At 35.5% G+C, this 22610-nt stretch overlaps 1 protein-coding gene across 1 annotated transcript; it reads left to right on the top strand.

Annotated features, from left to right (window-relative positions):
* Positions 1–135: 135 nt before the first annotated feature.
* LOC113355352 lies at positions 136–22319 on the top strand. The gene is made up of 9 exons (XM_026598226.1): positions 136–175; positions 293–455; positions 20325–20706; positions 20774–21176; positions 21275–21315; positions 21451–21519; positions 21899–21961; positions 22072–22170; positions 22254–22319. The coding sequence occupies exons 1-9, from the start codon at positions 136–138 to the stop codon at positions 22317–22319; spliced, it is 1326 nt and encodes a 441-aa protein (XP_026454011.1).
* The last annotated feature ends 291 nt before the right edge of the window (positions 22320–22610 follow it).

Genomic DNA, 22610 nt, shown 5'->3' with positions numbered 1-22610 from the left:
TCATTTTAAAAAAATAGATCCGTTATTGAAATGTCCTTGCACTAACAACTTCACTTTTTTTTTTGTTATAAATATATACTTATCCTCCTTGCTAGAAGTTACACTTCCACATCATCTCTTACCTTAAACTAGATTATGGCTCTAAACCCTGAATTCACTTTGGAAGAAGATTTATGTATTTGCCGCAACTTTGTTCTATGTTATCCAAAAAGAGGGGAAGAACGACGTCGATGTGGTTTTGTGAGTACAATTTATTTGAGAACTCTTTTTGAAAACTTTTGTTCCGAAACAGGTAAACCAAATCATCGCGATGGAATTATGTTGTATGTTCGATATGGAACTATTCGGGATAACGTTAAAGAATTTATGACATTAGTTCGTATTATGGGTGAAATACGATTAAGGGGTGAAACTGACGCTGAAGTCTTAGAGAGCTCTATTCAAGAATGGAGAAGGTGGAAAAGGTCGAATTTTCAATACTTACCTCATTTCAACATCCTTAAAGACTTCAATCGCACTCGCAGACCCGGATATTAGTATCCTTTTAGTTCGCATGAATAAATGAGTTGTAATGTCATTTATATTTGTAATGGTTTGATGGTTGTAGTGTTGGTTTAGTAATACATGGTTTAATGGTTTTAAATTATTTATAATTGCTTTGTATTTGGTGTCAGGGTCAGTTACGGTTACTAACTGGATTATCGATACCAACCGTAAGTGCAAATGGCAGTTAAAATTTGTTTTTAAAACTAGTTACGGTTGGTAACGGGATCCGTCAAAAATTCATAGCATCTGCCACTTTATTTGTCAGTTACAACTTACAAGTCTCTCCACGCGGTACGAGGGTTTAGTGCAACAGAGGAAGTTCAAACTAAAGAATATTGGCCGCAACATTTAATCATGCAACGTGGGACGATAATCAGCATGCATATAGTAGAAATGTGGAAGACAAAGCTTTCTCATATTGCGTCACAGTTGCAAATTTTGGATCTGGAAGATTTTAGTAGCGACTTCACTCTTCAGGGTTATTCTTGGTCGTGCGCAGATTTTTGGTCGGAGCAGATTTTGATTCAAAATCGGAAAATCGGAAAATCTGGAACACAAATGTCTCTTGGTTGAGGTACAAATTTAGGGTCACAATACATTTTTCGAAGCACGTAGAAACTTTTGTATCGATCATGAGCTCTAAAGAGGCTCATGCTGGGTCGCTAAACCGAGTGCGTATTTTGCCCTAGTAAACATATCTGGATCGTAGGACATGTCATAGGCCATTGTGAGAAATTTTAAGTGATAGGCCAATCTAAGGCAAATTCCAGGACGGTGGTAGATTTTGAGCATTAAAATATATTAGGGATCACTTAAGATATTTTGATCACGAGCCTATTTTGGGTGAAGCATAAATTTTAAATCATGATAATAAATTTGGGGACGTTAAACATATGTTGAGTCAGTATGCAGATTATTGGCCGACCCAAAGGGAAGCCTTCTATGTGATGGAAAAACTGCACTTTACCGGTCATAAAGAATATGCAAAAATTAGAAAACCAGTTTTTTTTTTTTTTTTCATAATTCATCAATTTTGATCGAATGCAATGATACTAACAATTATCCAGGATATCCATGGAGTCAATCCATTTTTTCATCTATTTGAAAGAAGAAGAAAAAAAACAAACTTCATTGTCATCTTCTGATTTTTCTTATTCCGATTTAATTTTCTCTTTTCTTCAATATTCTTATCTTGAGTTACAAGATTTACATATCTTCATCTAATGGATCAGTTGCTTTCTTCATCTCTAAATCTTACAAGAAATTATGTTTCTAATCTCTACATTTTCTACTCAAAATTTGAAGATAATGGTGGTTGTTGTTGCTGGTTCATTAAGGAGTGTTTAGAGTTTTTGAATAATTAGGATTACTGGATTTGCTTAAAACTCAAATTTAAAATCTAAAGGATCGAGGAAGAAGCTGCAAAAGATGCAGAACAAACAACAAACTAATTAATCCACCAGGTAAAAGAACATATGCTCTCACCTCTATCTACCCTTCCACTGAAGAGAAGAAACTCTCCATCATCGGCAACAGATCTTGCTCAGATCTGGTCCTTTTTGGGCCGGATCTGAGCGGGGTTTTCATTTCATTTCCTTGTTTTCACTTAGTTCATAGTTTTAGCTAGGTTTTGTTATGGTTCTCTCTTACCTTTTGGTAAGTTTTGTGCACCAATATGGTGATTTTATCTCCTCTACTAGAGAGGTTTATCTCGGCTTCAATGGTCGTTCTTCGTTATTATGGGTGTTAAGATCACTTGAGATGCTTTCTAACGACGAGATTTTCATCATTTTTGAATCCGACGACGGAATCTTCACCAGAAAATTCATTTTCGGATTATCCGGCGAAAACTTCATCGGAATCTCCATCAATGATATTCTTGACGACGAAATCTTCATCACAAGTTTTAAGAGATTTGAGCAAATTACTCCAACTTTAGGAGCATTTCTTTATGAAGAAGAAAAACAATCAAAATGGTTGAAATTTAATTCCATGAAAAACCATTATTCTACCGATTTAATTGGTTCTTATTCATGTTTGTATTCGTCATATTCCGTTAATCCTTCTCTTTCTCTTGTCGGATTTCTCGGTGTTGTACTTGTACGACATGTTCTTATTTCCTTGTATTCTCTAATTTTCCTCCTTAAACCCAATGTAACCTTGAATTTCCATTAATGAAAAGGTTCTTTGATTCATAAAAAAAAAAAAAATTTTAATTGATCCACCATGGGTTTCACGTCTGCAAGGTATTCACTAAAAGTCCCAAAAGAACAAGCAGTGCTTAGCTTCTATCACTCGACCTTGCGATACCAGTTCCAGTCGTCTTTGGTCCCCCACCCCATGCGGTCATCTAGTTTTAGGTTATAGTGGAATTTATTTTTTAAGGTGCAAATCTTCAGTCTGACATATTAATAGTCACGTTATATTTTTGGGTCGTGAAGAAAATTTTTGCCAACATGGTAGATTTCTTATATTGGTAGGAAAATTTAAAACACAAGTTAAAAAAAAATTCTCACTAAGAATATTGGACTAGGATTGCATATATAAAGTGAGTGCATATTTTGCGCGATTAAGCAAATTCGACGATGCATCTTTTGGGTCGAAGTTTAACATTTTGGATGGTCTTACAGATATTAGGTCACAAAAGTTAATATTGACAAAGTTTGGGTTAAAATTTTGAATCATGACCATTTTATGGATCAAAAGTCATATTTCCACTTTGCCAACAAGTAAGCCATGGTTCACCAAACAAGGTTATGAGATCACTATGTTAGCTTTAAGTTAATTGGTAATTGAGTAAATTTCAGATCACATTATAGATTTGGGACACGCGGAATTTTGAGTTGAGATATAGATTTTGGTAGCAATGTCATTTTTGGGGCATGTTGCATTTTCAGGGCACATGGCATTTTTGGGCTCGTGAGGCAAATTTTAGGTGGCGGGAGACGCGGACAACTTTTCGCTAATGAGATGATTTCGAATTTTTATGCAAATTTGGGCCATGATGGAGATTTTTCATCACATAGCAAGTTCTAGCAAAGAGTGGTATATTTTAGGTTGAATGTAAATTGTGAGTCACCTTCACAAATTTGGGTCCCGAGGGAAAACCTTGGTCAGAATAACAGATTTCAGGTCATGTTATGGATGTTAGATCATTACAACGATTTTGGGTCTACATGTTTGAGTTGCGATTGCAAGATGGATTCTCGGTCTTTATAAATTTTGGGACATACTGCAGACTTTTGGCCACGGTGCAAATTTTAGATGAAGTGGCATATTTTGGGACACGATGCAAATATTAGATCACTTGTATACTTAAGGTCATGCAATAGATTTTATCACAAAGGCGACGTGATGGTCGATTTTTAATGTTCATTTATTTATACTTGTGAGAGTAAATTATCTGTTGGCCACATTTTATTTATTATTATTTTATTTTTTTTGCTAGACAACAAAAAGGAGAAAAACTAAAGAGAAAATAAAACGTCCTCCATACAAGACGCGATACAGGAAGGGGGTTGGAAGAGAACCACCACATATTAGAATGATGGTTTAGAACGTACTTAGTTAGAGTATGGTCAACTGTGTTCCCATCTCTTTTGTTAAAACCAATCTTGAACTCTGCAATTTTCTTTAGATGAGCTCTGATTTGAAGCACAAGTGATGCAGTCTCCATGGGATGTGGGCTTTATCATCAGTCAATAATTTGACCACCTTCTCAGCATCACTTTCAAAGATAACTTTCTGCAGCCTTGTCATCAATGCAGATTCAGTTATTAATAGAAAAGCTCTTGTTTCAGCCTCTATAGGGTTCATCACTTCATGTGACATAGTGCCACATCCTTTAAACTGAATATCATAGTGCTATAACTTCCCAAGCCCCTTTGTAGTTGTTGAAAGCAGCATCCATGTTAAGTTTTGTCCAATGAGTTTCCGGTGGATTCCACTTAGAAGCAAGCTTCTTAGGCGACATATTTGGACTTCATGTTCTTATTCAGGTAGCAAAGGCATTGAGTAATTGAACCAATAAACTGCTTCTTTGATGATACTCAGAGTTGGTTATTCTTTGTTGTTGAACACCTTAACATTTCTGTTTTTCCATTGAGCCCACATAACGCAACTGCCCGTATTGAATGCTTCGTATTTCTATTTTTCAACAAGCCAACCTGCGATAATTTGCTTGCTGCTCATGCCTGCATAATGCTTTGTTCTACAACCAAAAGGTGAGCCAAAGAAAGTAGCAGTTTCCACATGACAATCAAAAAAAGAGATGCTCTAGGTCTTCAACGGCTACTTTACAAATTTTGCATTCTTGGTTAATGCCAGTAACATGTTTCCCGAGATCCTTATATATGGCTAGCCCATCATGAAGAACTCTCCAGATAAACACGAGGATTTTATGGGAAAGATCATTGATTTTCCAGAAGGTTTTCCAAGGAAAAGTGCCACTAGAACATACAAACGAACTAGGTTGTTTATCTTTAAGAGTTTTAATGAAAGATTTACAATAGAACTGACCATTTAGGTGTGGTTTCCAAATCAGTTTATCTTCAATATCTTATTTTCCATTAAGAAGATATATGTTCAAAATTTGAGGTGCTGAGTGAGGCTGGAACAACTGTATGATGAGGTTTGAATTCTATCTAGTAGGTTCATGCAATATTAAATCAGCAACGTTGTTGATATTCTCCACATAGATGTTGACTTTCAACTCAATCCTGCAGTTGGGAAGATTATTAAGCCATGGGTAATATGTTGATGCTTTCTCTCTTACCGACGCTCCAAATACATCATTCCTTTATCTCATCTCTGCAATCAATGATAGATTTCCAAGTTTAAGAATTTCTGGAGTTTTCCGTAGCTTCCCAAAATGATTTGTCTCTGAGATACTTAGCATGCATAATTGTTCCCCACATACAGTTCTTATCTCCAAACATTTTCCATTCCGATTTGGCTATTTGATCTCTATTTAGATGAGTCAGGGATCTGATACCATAAAGTACGGAGTAGAGCTGGAAAACAAGCTCAAAACCCGCGGGTTGGCCTGGGACGACCCGTAAAAACCTGCGCCCGCTTGGCTGGTTGTCTAACAAGCCGGGTTAGGGTTGAAAAAATGTTTACTTGTTGGAAAACGAGTTAGCCCGGCCCGGACCGTAAAACCCGCAGGTTCAACCCGTTAACCCGTCTATGGATAGATCTAATAATTTTAACCTTTGTATTAAAATCCAGTATCTAACCCTACTATATAAATGACATTATTCTTAGGGTTTTACATTTTACCTTTGCGCCTCTCTCTTTTCCCTTCTCTTACAACTTCTCTTCTCCTCTATGGATCTTGAAAGCATGTGAAGAAATTTTCAATCTTCGTCTTTATTATTACCACCAGTACAAAAAGTCCGGATAAAATCAATACCATTTATATACATCAACAAAACTTTGATTAGAAACTATGTTTTACCTATGAAATTTCGATTTTATGATTTCGGTAGCATAACCCTATTTGAAGAAGATTTGAACAGTTTTGTTGATATGAAATCAATACCATCACAAGGTTTAAGTGTTTGGGCATGTATTCTATTATGGTATGTAAAACAAGGAAGAAAGAGAAATATTAGTTCTTGTTAGAGCATAGCTCGGTCAACCTCGCATGCGTTGCTATCTCAAGCATGTTTGTCAATGTTAGCGATCAAAACTATAAGTCTTGATTTCTAGCCTACATAGCTAAGTCTCGGGCTAGGATAGAAAATTGTAGTTGAGCTCAAGGACTTCATGGCGATTCATCATACAACGACGAAGATCTATACAAGGAACCGTGGAACTTCATCAACAAAAAGGTATGTGGAGACTTGAACTTATCTATCACTCAAAAGTCTATCTCTTATATCTCCTACTTCTTATGAGACAAAATTCGTATGCTATATAGACTAGATCATACACATTTGACATTTCGAGCTGAGCATTCATTGCTTATCTTTTATCTCGAAATCGTGTGTTGGTAAAGCATTTCGCTTTGATCAAGTTTATCTTCACCTAGTGACGAGAGTCATGAAAAGTTTCAATCACTTTGAGAATTGCTCTGACGTGAATCGGTATGTGAATAACGGCTACATAGCGTCCTCTGAGAATGTCTCAATGATTGAAATGAGAGTTTAGATTACATAACCATGTATTCCTTGAACCGAAGTTTTCGAACTTTGTTGATCAAGAGAAATCGGGAGGATTGTGGAATTGGCTTGCCAAGTCCACGAACCCAGTCCGCAGACTCAGTCCGCGAACTGTCGGAAGTTCTCGACCGAGAATTTCTGCTGGATTTTCCAAAACTCGTTTGTGTACTAAGTCCGCGAACTCAGTCCGCAAACCCAGTCCGCGAACTTGCGGAAGTTCTCTTTCCAGAATTTCAGCTGAGTTTGGAAAACTCAACCGATTAACTTAAGTCCGCGAACTTGTTTGTGAACTTAAGAGGCTATGATCTAAAGATGTGCTCTGAACATGATACTTAAATTACTAAGGAATGCTTTATGCAAACCGTGGCTATAAAGTTCATGAGCCGATTCAATCGAATCGAATCATCTTTGTTTCAATTGTGTCTTGTGTAGTTACATAAGATCTCATAGCAATTGAACAACTATTTAACTAGTTCATTTGAGTCAATTGAACTAGTTATGGTGAAGAAGAACAAGGTTAATATGAAATGCTTATATGGTTGACCTTTTTGGTTTACTATGTTGAACCAACATACACGTACACGTTTGGGCATGGTTTTCACGAACCCAATAAACGTTTACCAAAATGTGTGTGACAAGCTAGGTTTTTCGATCTAACGGTTGAGAAATATAGCTTGAATCTAAATCAGGTTTTCATCTAACGGTGAATAAGAATCGCTTTGTAACTAAGGCAAAACCCTAATTTGAAGGCTATATAAAGGAGACATCTAGCATTGTGCAAAACTAATCCACACACGTCTGTGTGCTACTAGTGCGCCCGCTAAAGTGGATCTCCATTAACCTTTGATTTTCTTCTCTAAAATCAGGTTAACGACTTAAAGACTTCATTGGGATTGTGAAGCCAGACCGATACTACTTTATCGTAGTTGTGTGATCTGATATTGCATCTTCTATCGTATGAGTACAATCGATTGATTGACTTGAGATCGTGAGAGTTCTCCGATAGGCAAGATAAAGAAGTCACAAACATCTTGGTCTCACTGTTTGTGATCCCTCGACAAACCGCTTGTGTAGTCAAGAAGGATTTTTGAGAGGTGATTGATTAATCTAGGCTGTTCTTAGGGAATATAAGACCGGATTATCAATTGCTTCATGTTCACCTTGATTTTATATCAAAAGACGGAACAAAACCTAGGGTTTATCTGTGGGAGACAGATTTATCCTTTGGTAGACTTTTCTGTGTGAGACAGATCTGTTTATTATCAAGTCTGTGATTTTGGGTTGCAGCAACTCTTGGTTGTGGGTGAGATCAGCTAAGGGAATCAAGTGCGCAGTATCCTGCTGGGATCAGAGGCGTAGGAGTACAATTGTACCTTGGATCGGTGGGAGACTGATTGGGGTTCAACTATAGTCCAGTCCGATGTTATTTTGCAGTAGGCTAGTGTCTGTAGCGGCTTAATACAGTGTGTATTCAATCTGGACTAGGTCCCGGGGTTTTTCTTCATTTGCGGTTTCCTCGTTAACAAAATTTCTGGTGTCTATGTTATTTCTTTTCCGCATTATATTTTATATAATTGAAATAATACAGGTTGTGCGTTCGTGATCATCAATTGGAAATCCTACCTTTGGTTGTTGATTGATATTGATTGATCCTTGGACATTGGTCTTTGGTACCGTCCAAGTATTCCTTGTATTTGATAAAGACTCGTTATTGTTTTTAGCTTGAGTAAAAATAAAATCAAGAGAGAGATATTAACTCCTTGAGATACTTTTATCTAGACTGAGTCTGATTGTCTAGTTGATTCTCTAGCAAAGTATTTCAGAGTTAGTCCATACAGATTGCTAAGCGAAATATTGGGTGGTGTTGTTAGACCCCCGCTTTTTCAGTTCTATAAATTAACAGTTGGGTCTATGATGATTTTAAGGCTTTGATGTGAATTTAAATGGGTTCGTTGTGCTACTGATGTTGGTTGATGTGACAAATTAAAGTGATGGGTGTGTTTGAGTCTTCCGTGAAACATAGATGGAATTGTGGTTTAAGAATTTTTGAACCACTTTTCTTTTGGTTTTCTATTTCCTATCATGGATTTGCCTGGTGCATTGTGTTATTTTAGCAGAAGGAGAAATACTTTCGATAGTTTAAGTAATAGGGTTATTTTACTAATATGTGAAGCCACAAATTAACTTAATTAAGTTTTAATTCTATTTATAATTAAACAAGTTGGGCTAACCCGTAAGCCGCAAGATTTACCCGCTACAAGATCGGGTTGAAGAAATGATGACCTGGCCCGCAAGACTGGGCCCGTTTTAACCCGTAACCCGTGTGACCCATAACAAGCCAGCCCATGCTTGCCCGTTTGCCATATCTAGTACGGAGGTATCATCCCGAGAACATGTTTGATGAGCACAATCTTCTCGAGTGATTTAGATAAATTCTCTTTCATCCAGCAAGTTTATTTTCAATCTTCTCAATTAAAAACTCGAAGGATTCAATTTTGTAGGAGGATTTGAGAAGTTGAAAACCGAGATATTTGTCGTTACTATCCATTTGCTTAACTCCTAGTGTGCCAGCTACCTGATTTATTCTCTCTCTTCTAACCCCTATGCTGAATAAAATGGCAGATTTCTCTAAATTTTCATGTTGATCGGACCATTTAGCTTAGATGGACAATAGGTCTTGAAGGCTTTGAAAATTTCAGTCATCTAACGTGCCGAAGAAGAATAGGTCGTAAACGACATGAGATAAATATGAAGGACCCATCTGTTGACCCTGTATCTATTGTATAATCAACTGGATTTCAACTTGCATATCATCCAAGACAATCCTTGAGCACATAAAATAAAAAGATAGGATGAGAGGGGGCATCCCTGTCTCAGCCCTCTCCCACTATTAAAATTCCCTTCAGGTGTCCCATTTACAATAATAGAAATTGACACCGTAGTGAGACAGTTCATAATAAGTTTATAAGTGTTTTCTTTTATGCCATAAGCTCTAAGACATTGGCCGAGAAAACTCCAAAAAACCCTAACATAGGCTTTGTTAATGTCTATTTTGAGAGCAAAAGCTCCTAAAACTGACTTAGATTGATTTATAGAGTGAACTAGTTCTTTGGAAGTTAAGACATTGTCTAAAATTAATCTTCCCATAAATGCAAGTCAGTTTCCAAGATCTTTCAGTTAGGGCCCACTCCAAGATCTTTTCGTACAAAATGAGAATGATCCTTGTCCACAAGAGTGTCAAGCTTGGGTTTTAGTTTTTGTGCTATTATTTTGGCTACGATCTTGTATAATATGTTACAAGGAGCAATAGGTATGTATTCTACAGGTTTTGAAGGATGTTTTACTTTAGGTATCAAAACTAGAATAGTGTAGTTTAGACCCTCGGGATACTAGAGGAAGCAAAAGAGTGTTTAATAAGATACATTACCTACGAGCCTACTTTGTCCCAGTATTTTTTGGAATGGCATGCCATCTTGTCCCGGAGACTTGAGAGAGCCCATGATTTTGAGAACTTTCCAAATCTCCTCTTGAGTTGGGATGTCGCTGATAGCTTTATTCTCCTCTTCGGTAAGTTGGGTATCAGACCTGAAGTTGACTGCAAAATGATGATCTTGAGGATCCTTGTTGAAGTTACAGGAGAAGTGTTGAATGCGAATCTTGGAAATATTGTCATGGCCTGAGACCCAATCATTTTGGCTGTCTCTTAAAGCTTCAATGACGTTTTTCTTTCTTCTCTGCTCAACCGCCATGTGAAAAACTTGAATGTTTCTATCAACATTTGGAATCCAAGTATTTTTGTTTCTTTGTTGCAAAAATATTCTCGCAACTTCCATGACTTAATTTTAGTTTTCAGAGCATCTTCTTCAAGTCTTATACCTCTAAGATGGGCTGATTTCTGCAACTCGAGAAAATCTTTATTTGCTTCTTCAACAGCTCTTGTTATGTTCCCAAAAGTTTTCTTCCCCCATTTAGCAAGATTGTTGCCAATATCCCTCAACTTTTATGTTGTACTTCCAGTTGCATTATCCCAAGCCTTTTATACTTCATCTTGAAATTCTGGGTGAGCGATCCAATGATATTCGAATCTATACCATAGTCTTCTTCTTTTACAAACTTTATGAATATTTAAGTAAATTGTAGAGTGTTCACTTCCCAATCTAGGAATATGAAACACCGGGGCTTTAGGGAACATCATCCACCAGTTAGGAGAACAAAGAACTCTATCCAGTCTTGCATATATAGGAGTAGAAACAACAACATTATTAGTCCACGTAAAGGCTAGACCACAATATCCCATATCAATTAATCCTCTATCTTGAATCATTCTGTTGAATTCTCTGTTGTGGTTGTTGTTCTCAACTCTACCACTACTTTCCTCTTTCGTAGTTCGTATTGAATTAAGATCACTAATAATGTTATAGTCATTACTTAGAGAATCAATATAATTATAGAAAGAAGACCAAAAAGCATTCATGTCACCTCTAGCAGGGGGGGGCCATACGCACACAATAAGTCCCATGGAGGATTTATAACCTGGCTAACTTCACAGTGAATAAGATTGCTACTGCTCTTAATGATGTTAATCTTTACATTTTCATGCCAAAGGAGTATTAACCCACCTTTACTTCCCACCGAAGAGTCAATGAACTGGTTGTTATACTGCAGGATAGTTCTACTAGCTTTACTACTATCTAATTTATTTCAGACAAGAAGACTATACTAGGATTACAAGCCCTTCAAGAAGGAATTTAGGTGATGAATTTTCGAGGGATTCCCTAACCCTTGACAATTCCAGGAGTAGATTAATATTGAGCTTGTGGGCGATTTAGGGCATCCACCACACCCATTTTTTCATAACTAGTTGAAGTAAATTTAGTTCTTAATTTTGGATTCACCCGATCGATATCCATCGGTTGAGGATTGTGCTTTCTTCCAATTAAGATTTCCTCTTCTCCCACCCTCTCTTGCACATTAATTTTCTGCCTCTTTCTTGCGTCTCGTTTCCACTGCCCCTGATTCTTCTTCCTTGCCTTCTTACTTTCCTCAGATGCGAAATTTTTTTGACTATCATCGCTTTCAGAATTATTTGTACTGGTTGGGGAATTTTGATTGATGGATACCAAATTAGGGATCATCACCAAAAGATTGGATGTTGTCTGAATCCTTTCTCTATTTCTCAGTTGCTGTAAACGCTAGGATCTGGACTGGGTTTTCTTTAATTACCATTTCTCGTTTTTGGATCTGAGTTTCTATGGGGGTTATGTTACTCTTCAGTCTCATCTCCTTTGTTAAATCCTGGTGTGAGTCACCATCACATCCCAAACGTCCGTTTCCAGCTATATGAGGAGGTTTATTCCACGTGCTCATCTCAGATCGTCATTCATGTGCCTAATAGATGACTTGGTTTGAGACTCAATCCCCACCCTTGATTTAAATCCTTTTATTTTACTCGTGATTTTTGAAATAGCAGATGGTTATTGTAGCCCAGAACTAACAGTCTGCACCTCTGATTGTTGTCGGCCAGTAATTCTGGGCTCCTCTGTGTTTCCATTATCGACAATATCTTTGTTCTCCATGCCTAACTGGATATTTGAAATGACCGAACTGCACATTTTTGTCGGATTTACAATCAGAGTTGCTGAAACTTTATCTCTGCGTTTGAAGTCGATTCTAATTTCTTCCAGAGAAAGCTTCAATTTTTCTAGATTTTCTGATAGAACATGACATTGCTTCATGGAATGTCCAAAAAGACCACATTAGTAACATAATCTGGGTAGTTTTTCATACCTGAATTGAGCCATACGCACTTCTTTGATGCAAGAGTGACTCTCATTTCTTTAGGTAGGGGTTTTGTTATATCCATTTTAACCCTAACTCTTGCATACTTGTCACGTTTAGCAGCATCTTCATCGGTTATTTCTTGAGGTGTTCCAAATCTTTTTGCCATACTATAGAGTTTCATATTGATTGGTAACCCATGGATTTGGATCCAAAACCATACATATTTGAATTCATATTCCTCTGGAAGTAAGTCACCATCACATCTTTCTATAACCATTAATTCATTATCTAAGGCCCACGGAGAACTTTTCAGCACATCTTCCATGTCACGGAGATTTTCAAATCTAACTTTATAAATATTATTTCCTAGATCTGATATTGAGAACTAACCAGATATTTTCCAAGCTTTAACTAACATCTCTTTAATAATGAAGAAAGCATAGCCTCTACATGTGACTAGTTTAAATAAAGTCATCTTTTCCATTCCGGTAGATAATCCTCTTGAGTTTCTTCTTCTTCGTACTCTAGCTCATTATATTACTATCCAAAAGGTTTGACATTATGTTTATTATATCTTCAAAATCGTGTGGATTTGATGATGTAGAAGCCATGATGGGATGAGAAACAGTACCAAAAGCTTTAAATGCCGGGAAAGAGAGAGGAAATAGATGACAGAAACTACACAGAGGAAATGAAGACTAGAACTAATACTTCATCTAATACATAAAAACAGAATCATCACTACAGATGAATAAAGAAGAACAAACAACAGGGGATAAAAAAGGATCAACTGAAGGGGTTGAGATTGAGAATCACTAACAATGGTGAGAACAAGATGTTTTTCCAGAGTCAAAACACCGCGGCCAGATGGTTGGCCACGTGAAATTAAGCATTTGCACGAACAAAAGTATGGGAAAAAAGGATCTTCAAAGCATGTGATCGAGCTCTTAATCCTCACGCTTCACTCAAGGTATCTACCCCTTTTCCAAAATAACGTCACATGGAAAAAGAATGCACTACCAATGGCTAAGTTTAAAGAGGAAACGAAGCATTTAATGCTTGTTGCAGGTGGTTTAGCGATTAGTTATCAAGCGTACTTCATTTGAGCAGACAACGTGTCAATCTGAAATTAGGTCTGAGAAAAGTAAGAGGAGAGTAGAAGAACAAAAAAGTATTGTTTCGTCTCTCATAGTGGATGGAGCACAACAACCGACGATGAACCACGAGATAACAACTGAGACTAGTTTAGTCTCAAGGCTACAAAAGGAGAACTCATATAATATTTTGTTGGAGAAAATATTTAAGTGATTTTCATTTGATTCGTTGTGATTTGAACTTGGGAGCTATGATCACTAAGGTTCACTAGCTATTTTCATTTATTATGGTTGAAATGGATCCGTTAGTCCCATATCTATCTATCTTTTTGGTCAAAATTGTTTTGAATTATTCTTAAGGAAATTATAACAAATCTTGGTACTCTGTTAATTGTTTTGCTTCTGTTGGGCCATCTTACTTGCGAGACAATAATGTACTTACCGAAAATATTTTCTTTAACTTACGTCAACATTATGACATACTACCTCCGTTTATAAAAAATGGATACTATCACTTTGAGTAGCTAATAGTTGTGATACATACACTATGTGTTGTTAATGCTTTAAACAACTCCAAATAATAGTGTTATGGTACATTCGCGGAGTCGAATAAAGATCAATCATTCAAACTAGCCTTTACTGCACGAGTTATCAAATACTACAATACAATTCGCCTAACAGGCCAATTATAGTGTTTAGCATCGTTTCACTCGATTTGCCTGTTAGGCAGAACAATTCATGTAACCGGGTCAAAACTACAAAAACCGCCAAAAGAAAAACTGAAACTAAAGAGACTGACAACATAATTTAAAGAACTTAATTTTCTTCTTAAGCTGTCAAATAGGATACAAGAAATTGAAGCTGGACATGGAACCTCGAACAAGAACTAATCTCCAACTTGACTTATAACGATGTTTCTTCAAGACCCAAATTTTCAGACCCAAGCGAAATGGTTGGTACAGATGAAAGCAAATAAATTTTGCATTTTATTTTTTTTCGTTTACGGGGGCCAGTGGGTAGCTTTTGGGATTTCCGTAAATTTTCAGAACCCAGCTAGTTAATTAATTTGTTGATTTGACGGCTGGAGATATTCATTCATTTGCAGCAGAAGTTTTATTTGCATCTCATTGCCGCTGATACTTCATTATCAGCATATATGTGTGTGTGGGTGTTCATTTCTACGTGTGCATTTGATCGTTGGGAATATATATTTAAAACATAAATTTATTTTCCAAATAAAATATTTTTGGTAACAATAAAAATTTTCTTAAATGAAAATTATTTATTGCTATAATTGATTTTAACCGTTTCATACTTTGTTGTGTTAATGGTGTTAATTGCACTTTAATAATTTTTCATTAAACTCTATTGAAATCTTGATTAGAAAAAAAGATAAGAATTTTTATGAAAACTTTTTTTAGAGAGTTGTTGAAACAATTTTTATCGAGGGTGAGAGCTTTTCATTTCTATGTCTTTTGAGTCTAAAAGAAAAATGATTTTTAAGAAAGAAAAACACGGGTGCGATTATCCTTGGTTTTTCTAAGAGATTTTCTGAGCAAGAACGAAGTGTAAATGTTTCACATCCTCTCACCGTGCAAGAGTGATTGTGTAAGAGATCGAACTCGGCTGTTTTATCCTGGGGACGACGCGACATGGAAGAACTGTTTGCACAATCTTGGGCAGAGCCGCGAAACGTCCTAAAGAGAGCGACCTGGTCGTGACTCAGCCATAACATTTTTTATTTGTTTGGTTTATGATTTTTTTATAGGCTATTTTCAGCAATTTTTCCAACAATTTTAAGACGATTTATTCTGCCATGGATATCAAAAGAAATGATTGTTGAAACCCGATAAGTATATTGTTTGATTCGTTTTATAGAATTATCTAACGGTATAATTTTACTTTTGCGATAAACCATGATGCTTGGAATTAGATTACTTGATACCTAAAGTATATTTTATGTCTGATTTTTATGGATTAGGATTGTAACAAGGATAATATTTTTCATCATGAATATGTAACATATAAAAAAAAATGGTTGATGTTAAACAATTGGTTTTTAACAAGCGGTAGAGTTTTATCTTTATATCCTACACCGAAATGAATTGGGTCTTGAAATTTTAATCACATATATAAGACATCATGAGGATTATCTCTTCGAAATTTCATAAATTTTGGAGGCCGAAAGTATTTTTTGAGTATTTTACAAAACTGAATAATGTTGCTGAAAAATTTCTGACGATTAGAAATTTTGTATTGATTAATCTAGTTTTTCTGATCTTTGTGCTGATATTTTGGGTTAGCGTGTAACATGAAACTTTTAAATCATGAGCATATCTTGGAAACCCATTTTGAAATTTCTCGTTTGGATTTTTAGATTGAGAGATGTGGTGCTTTCAAAATAGTTGTGTATGTTTGTCCAAATAGGAAATGATACTTGACATTAGAGATTAGAGATTTAGATGTAATAGATTACATTAAATTCAAGTTTTCATTTTTTACTTCATACACTTGTTTTGGAAATGAAAAAGAAGATCATTGTTAGAAATCAAACTAATGCTCCACATGCGTTTGATAATATGCTTGATAGAAAGTTATAACTATAGAAGTTTGAATCTTTGATTGAAACGTACAAGCAACTTGGAGTATTGATTTTTAAGTAATTATGTAAGTGCATACCTTACTTATTTTTTGCTTTCAAATACTCACATGTAAATGATTATGATAGGAGAGAATTCACTTACTTGAGCAAGTTTTTATTTTCCACTGAAATAAAAATTGCGAGCGCGGATTAATCAATTTGTCGAGCAATGGTTTTGATGATTTCTTTGTCGGTGCCGAAAGAATGGACAATGGTTTATGACCAATTGAGCTTCCAAAGCAAATGAGGTATGTTTGATGAACTATTTGCAGTTATTGTGATGATCAAACGAATGCATTCTAGATTGAAATAAATTGATTGTTGAATCTTAGAATGAGTTATATGGAAATTAGATATTGAGAATTATTGTTTATGACAATATATGTGTGACTCGATCATACAAGTTCGGAACTTATGAGATAGAATTTGACACCAAACCAAATCCGAAAGAATAAGAAACCTAGTCAAACAAATATGAATACCAACTCTCACCAAGAAATGAGCATAATCTTAATTATGAGTTTATTTGATATGTTTGCAATACACGGCATTGCAAGAATATCAAATATTGTTAACAAAGCTTTTCAAGCTAAGTTAATGTGAATTGTGGATACGGTGAGAGGTGATATATATTGGTGTTTTACACCATATTTTTTTTGATAGATTATGGTTCAAAAGTTGAACCAAATCGTTTGAAAGAAAGTGGTGTTGAGTTATACTCACATCTGTAGGACTCTTGGTATTGGTATGGTCTCAAAAGTTTTCCTCGGTAGAACTATCTTGTTAATGATGTTCATACCACTAAAATGAGAAAGAATCTAGTTTCATCTTATCTTGTTTTTAACAAGATTGAGATTAAAATTTTTTGGTGAACTTGATCATTGCACCACGACAATAAAAATGTTATCAATGGAATGTTTTAACCCAATATTGTATTATTTATATGATATGACTGAAGCTTTGGAGTGCTTGAAATATGTGATTTTATCTTGCTTCTATGGAATTTTTGAGTTAGTGATGAGTATGAGCATATTGTGTTTTCCTCTAAAATTTCTAAGAATTTTAAAAATTTACATGTATCAAATTTTACCCAACTCATCAAAGCATGTAGACTCCCAATCAGTGAAATAAAATATTTGAGAATTTTATTAAATTTTTTTGGTATTTCATGAAGTCTAACTTGGTGACTAAATTTGATCTTTTAGTGAATAATGAAATGATGTCTTCATGAAAAAAATGTTTGTTTGGTCGTCCTTTATATTGTGCTAAAAAGATTTTGAAATTGGATAATTACTTTATTAGTAATGAGCAAGAACACATAGCGCGTAAAATATGAATTTAGAGAAATGATTTGCGCTTAAAAATTATTTCTATTTTTTTGTATGAATGAGGAAACTTTCTAGTTTTTGAATTGGTATTAAACACTAAAATCTGACGTCTAACGAAGTGTATAGAAATTTCTGAATGAACGTGGCTAGAAATGCAATTTGCATAAGTAACTTCTCAATTTTAGATATTTTGGTGTTGATTTGAAATTTCTTTTGAGTCGAGAAATAGTGGGGGTTCTTTACCCTATGTATGTTTGAACACTAAACTTAAATTGAGGAGCTAGTTAGAAATGGAGATCACAAGATCATTAAGAACGGGCGTGTAAGTAGTAAGACTAAAAAGAATTTTAGTCATAATTATTACCTTGTTTGAGATACTTGGCTCCTCATAATTTTAATCTTTGGAAAAGGTTTTATGAACTAAATATTTTAGTTTGAAAAAAAAAGGTAATTAATTCTAATACTTTCTTTCATGTCGCTGGATTTACATTCTTGATTGGTGATGTTGTTTCTACGATGCGTGATTTGTTGTGTATCATATGTAGAAAAATATATGGAATGTATTAAAGATGAGAATCTATGTAGGCCAAGCATAAAAATTGTGTAGTTTCTACAAGAACAAAATGGATATAAGTTAGATAAGTCATCATCATATATATTCTGAAACAAACTTTTAAACAATTGAATGAGACAAAATTAATTTTTTGATTAGTTTAAATAATTTCAGATTTTTTGAAAATGAAATGCATAACGCTCGTTGTTGTATATGCATAAGTGATTTGTAGAATTTAAATTCTAACTTATATGATGTTAATGAAGATGAGAACATGCTTAGTTTACTATTTGACATGAAAGACTTGAGGGAAGATAGTGTATATGCTTGAATTGAATTTGTTCTTCTCTTGAATATATTTAATACAATGGATAGAAATAGAAATATATATAGTCTAATTGTAAACTAGTTTTCACTCATTTCATTCTAGTATTATAGTGCTTGTGATTGTGTGTGATTGAACTAGAAAATGAAAATGAGTATGGCAGCATGGAATTGTTTCTTGCTACATGATGGACTATATGCATATTACTTCTGTAGTGGGGGTTACATATATGCATATTTACTAATAATCCATGTATGGATAATTAGTAAAATATTGAGAAGGTTATGAGGTGTCTGAAAAGAACCTTAAACCTAGAAATACACTATCTAAAAATGTTTACCGCAATCTTTTAAGGATATTATTGCGATGTTGATTGAGATATCCTCTCAAATGAATCCTCCAAGGGATGGAGTGATTCAGTCCTCTACTAGATAGAGGAAGAACAGACATATTAATCCAATGTGAAAGTACCGCGGCTATTGCAAGAGTTGAGAACCGTTAATTACAACGGTAGAGTCGACATATAAAGTGATAGAAAACATTTTTTTCATGCTATGAGAGTGGATTATATATGGTCTGAAAAGAGTTATCGTTGATCCTTTGACGAAAGGATTAATAAGAAGGTGTGAATACATCTTATGTTTGATGCCCATTGAGAATTGAGTCATTTGTGATGGATACCCACCTAGAATTAGGTTCAAAGGGAATAACGATTCACAAATGATATGGACATAGTTGTTCGTGGTTGACACCCAACCTACAACTCAAGATTCCAGAAGTAGGTTCAAAAGGTAATCCCTACCTATGAATGGAAATCCCCAAATGTAGGTTCAAATGGGGCTAAGTCATGAGTAATATGTTGAGACACAAAATCATGCTTTTTAGAATTCATCCCACGCATGATATCCTGAAGCGAGTTAAGGTTGAGTTTTTGTTTCTAAAACTCTTAATGATGTTTATATCCTTATTTAGAGTGGGGTACTTAGCTACAGGAGTACTCTTGATAGACTCACCTATATGAATGTGAAAGTGTGGCCGTTTCCTATGAGAATATGGGTAGTTCTCTAGATCATTCATTAAACCGGGATTCAAGCACAGGGCCGTAATGTGCTGGCTTTAGATTTTACACTAGAATAGTTTTGTGTGTGTTAGACAATCTTCTTATCTCATAGAGTTCAAAGACTTACGTTCACTCTATGGTTTGATTTTTTTGAGAGCCTAACACTATGTAAAGGTTCAAAATCGAAAGATACCTTTACTTATGCACATCACTATATAGATGATCTTGCTCAATGTTTTAAAAATATAAGTGGGGGATTGTTGGGAATATATGTTTAAAACATAAATTTATTTCCCAAATAAAATATTTTTGGTAACAATAAAATTCTTCTTAAATGAAAATTATTTATTGCTATAATTGATTTTGACCGTTTCATACTTTGTTGTGTTAATGGTGTTAATTGCACTTTAATAATTTTTTCATTAAACTCTATTGAAATCTTGATTAGAAAAAAAGATAAGAATTTTTATGAAAAGTTTTTTAGAGAGTTGTTGAAACAATTTTTATCCAGGGTGAGAGCTTTTCATTTCTATGTCTTTTGAGTCTAAAAGAAAAATGATTTTTTAAGAAAGAAAAACACGGGTGCGATTATCCTTGGTTTTTCTAAGAGATTTTCTGAGCAAGAATGAAGTGTAAATGTTTCACATCCTCTCACCGTGCAAGAGTGATTGTGTAAGAGATCGAACTCGGCTTTTTTATCCTGGAGACGACGCGACATGGAAGAACTATTTGCACAATCTTGGGCATAGCCGCGAAACGTCTTAAAGAGAGCGACCTGGTCGTGACTCAGCCATAACATTTTTTATTTGTTTGGTTTATGATTCTTTTGCAGGCTATTTTCAGCAATTGTTCCAACAGATTATGCTTCTAAGGATATTCAATTGTACAGGAATCGATCAGCTGAGAACCTTTACGGTTATTCTGCTTCAGAAGCCCTTGGTCGGAATGTTTTTGACCTCTTGGTTGAAACCAAAGAAGCCAGAGAAGACGCGACGCATATATTGCACAAGAATGCCTCGGGGGGAAGTTGGACTGGGACATTCCCAGTTAAGAATAACCAAGGAGAACGAATTTTAATCCATATTACCAATACTCCCCTCTATGATGATAATGGTAGTATTGCTGGGGTTATCTGTGTATCTGCTGATTCACAGGACTTTCTCCAGATACCGCCAGTTTCATTTGAGGGAGTCGATTCCGGCTTCCGCCAGCTGGTAATTCGTCAGGCACTTAAATATAATCTTGATTCTCAACAACCTCTGCAAGTTCTAATTACTCCAGGTGGAGCTTGCACACTTGGAGGGGACGTACCCCCCATCTCCGTTTGGTGTACCGTTCAAACCTGTCTCAGGCTTAGGAAAAAAATTCGGTGGCGAGGATGAAGGCAAAATTGGGATTCATAAGATTTGTACTTCTATAGCAGATTCCTGCTCCTGCACAACTAGCAACAAAAGCATGCCATATGCATGGAAAGGAAGTGAACGTGATGGGTTGGTAGCAAGGACTACATATGACATCTTTGCCTTCATGAGAAGTAAACAAGAAAATGATGGCTTTGATTGGCCAAGGAGTACTGATTCCTATGGTAGTAGCAGTCCTCTTAGTAATTTTGGTACAGGAGCAGACTTATGGCATTATGACATCTTATGGGAAGAGTTGACTGTCGGAGAACAAATAGGACGAGGTACAAGAAACTTTAAGTTCTTTTCAGCCTCCCTTATTGGTATGTTTGACTTTTATTATGACATTTTCTGATATGAAATTGCTGGTTGATGCTCTCAGGTTCATGCGGAACTGTATATCATGGAACATGGTGTGGTTCGGTAGGTTTACTGTTTGTTTTTTTTTCTGTAAAAAAAAATATTTTCAGGGTGCAATTTTGTGCCTTCCACATCTCAAGTACCGCAATTATTCGGTATATGAAATCGAGTACTCCAGTGACCTGTTTTTTATTGCAGGACGTTGCTTTGAAAATGTTCTATAAAATGGAGTACTCCACTGACCTGCTACACTCTTTTAGGCAAGAGGTAGTTCTTCATCTCAAGCTAAATTCTTGCTCTTTGCATGTGTAGATATATGCATTGGTCTAAAAACAATGTTTCACGCATGTGTCGCTTATGAAGAAACTCCGTCATCCAAATGTACTACTTTTTATGGGGGCGGTAACTTCACCTGCGCACTTATGCATTGTCACAGAGTTTCTCCCGGTTCATTCTCCACTTTATCTTGTTACGAAAACTTCATTGTTTATTGCCGAGTGGACCAAAACCTGACCTCCAAGAGAAAGAATGGAAAAAGAAATACAATAAGAACTATATATATCTATAGCTGGGTAGTGTAGGCCTCTTCATAATATCCTACTAACCAGGTCTAAAACCTTTGTCATGTAGTGGAAGTTTGTTTCAGTTGCCTCAACGAGGCACTTGTAACATCGATTGGAGGCGGCGTGTTCTCATGGCTTTAGACATTGTACGTCCTCATGGCTTTAATCCTGTTGAAGCATTATTTTCATATATATTCTCTGGCGTTTCCCTTAACACTAATACTATCTATCATTCATTTGGCCGGGGCATCTGTAGGCACGAGGGATGAACTATCTTCATAGTTGCAATCCTCCAGTTGTGCATTGTGATTTGAAGTCCTCAAATCTGTTAGTTGATAATAATTGGACTGTGAAGGTACATCCCTACATGTTCATGACTTTCTGAAGTTATGCTTCCTTCCTGTTTCTTTTATTATGCTAAGCTTTTCATTTCATTAGGTTGCCGATTCTCCACTTAAACTAATCCAATTACTAAGTGATCATTATGAATTTTTATTTGATTAATTGAATATTGGGAATGTTTACAAGATAGATTCAAGTATTACAACAATTTTACTTGAAAGCTAGATTCATTTTCTTTCTCTCTCCCTATTTCTTGATCAAGACTTCTCTTAGAATCCTCCTAAAAACAATGACCTCTCTCCTTTATATAGGATTTTACATATTGGGATGACAGCTAAGAAACCCATTATTTTCGGGATCACTATGTGATTCATTCGTTCATATACAATCGCTCATCTTCGCATAGCATACTTCCTCGCGTAATTCTTCACACTTTACTCGTGACTTTGCTGA

This window comes from Papaver somniferum, chromosome 1, assembly GCF_003573695.1.
Source record: "Papaver somniferum cultivar HN1 chromosome 1, ASM357369v1, whole genome shotgun sequence".
Classification (NCBI taxonomy): Eukaryota; Viridiplantae; Streptophyta; class Magnoliopsida; order Ranunculales; family Papaveraceae; genus Papaver; species Papaver somniferum.
The sequence above is the reverse complement of the archived record's forward strand: the minus strand, read 5'-3'. Positions and strand labels throughout refer to the sequence as shown.

Excerpts from the sequence above, each read along its gene's own strand:
- LOC113355352 (XM_026598226.1), top strand. The coding sequence starts at position 136 with ATGGCTCTAAACCCTGAATTCACTTTGGAAGAAGATTTAT. Across the intron at positions 176-292 it reads CACTTTGGAAGAAGATTTAT|GTAAACCAAATCATCGCGAT; the intron begins GTATTTGCCGCA and ends GTTCCGAAACAG. Across the intron at positions 456-20,324 it reads TCTATTCAAGAATGGAGAAG|GCTATTTTCAGCAATTGTTC; the intron begins GTGGAAAAGGTC and ends ATTCTTTTGCAG.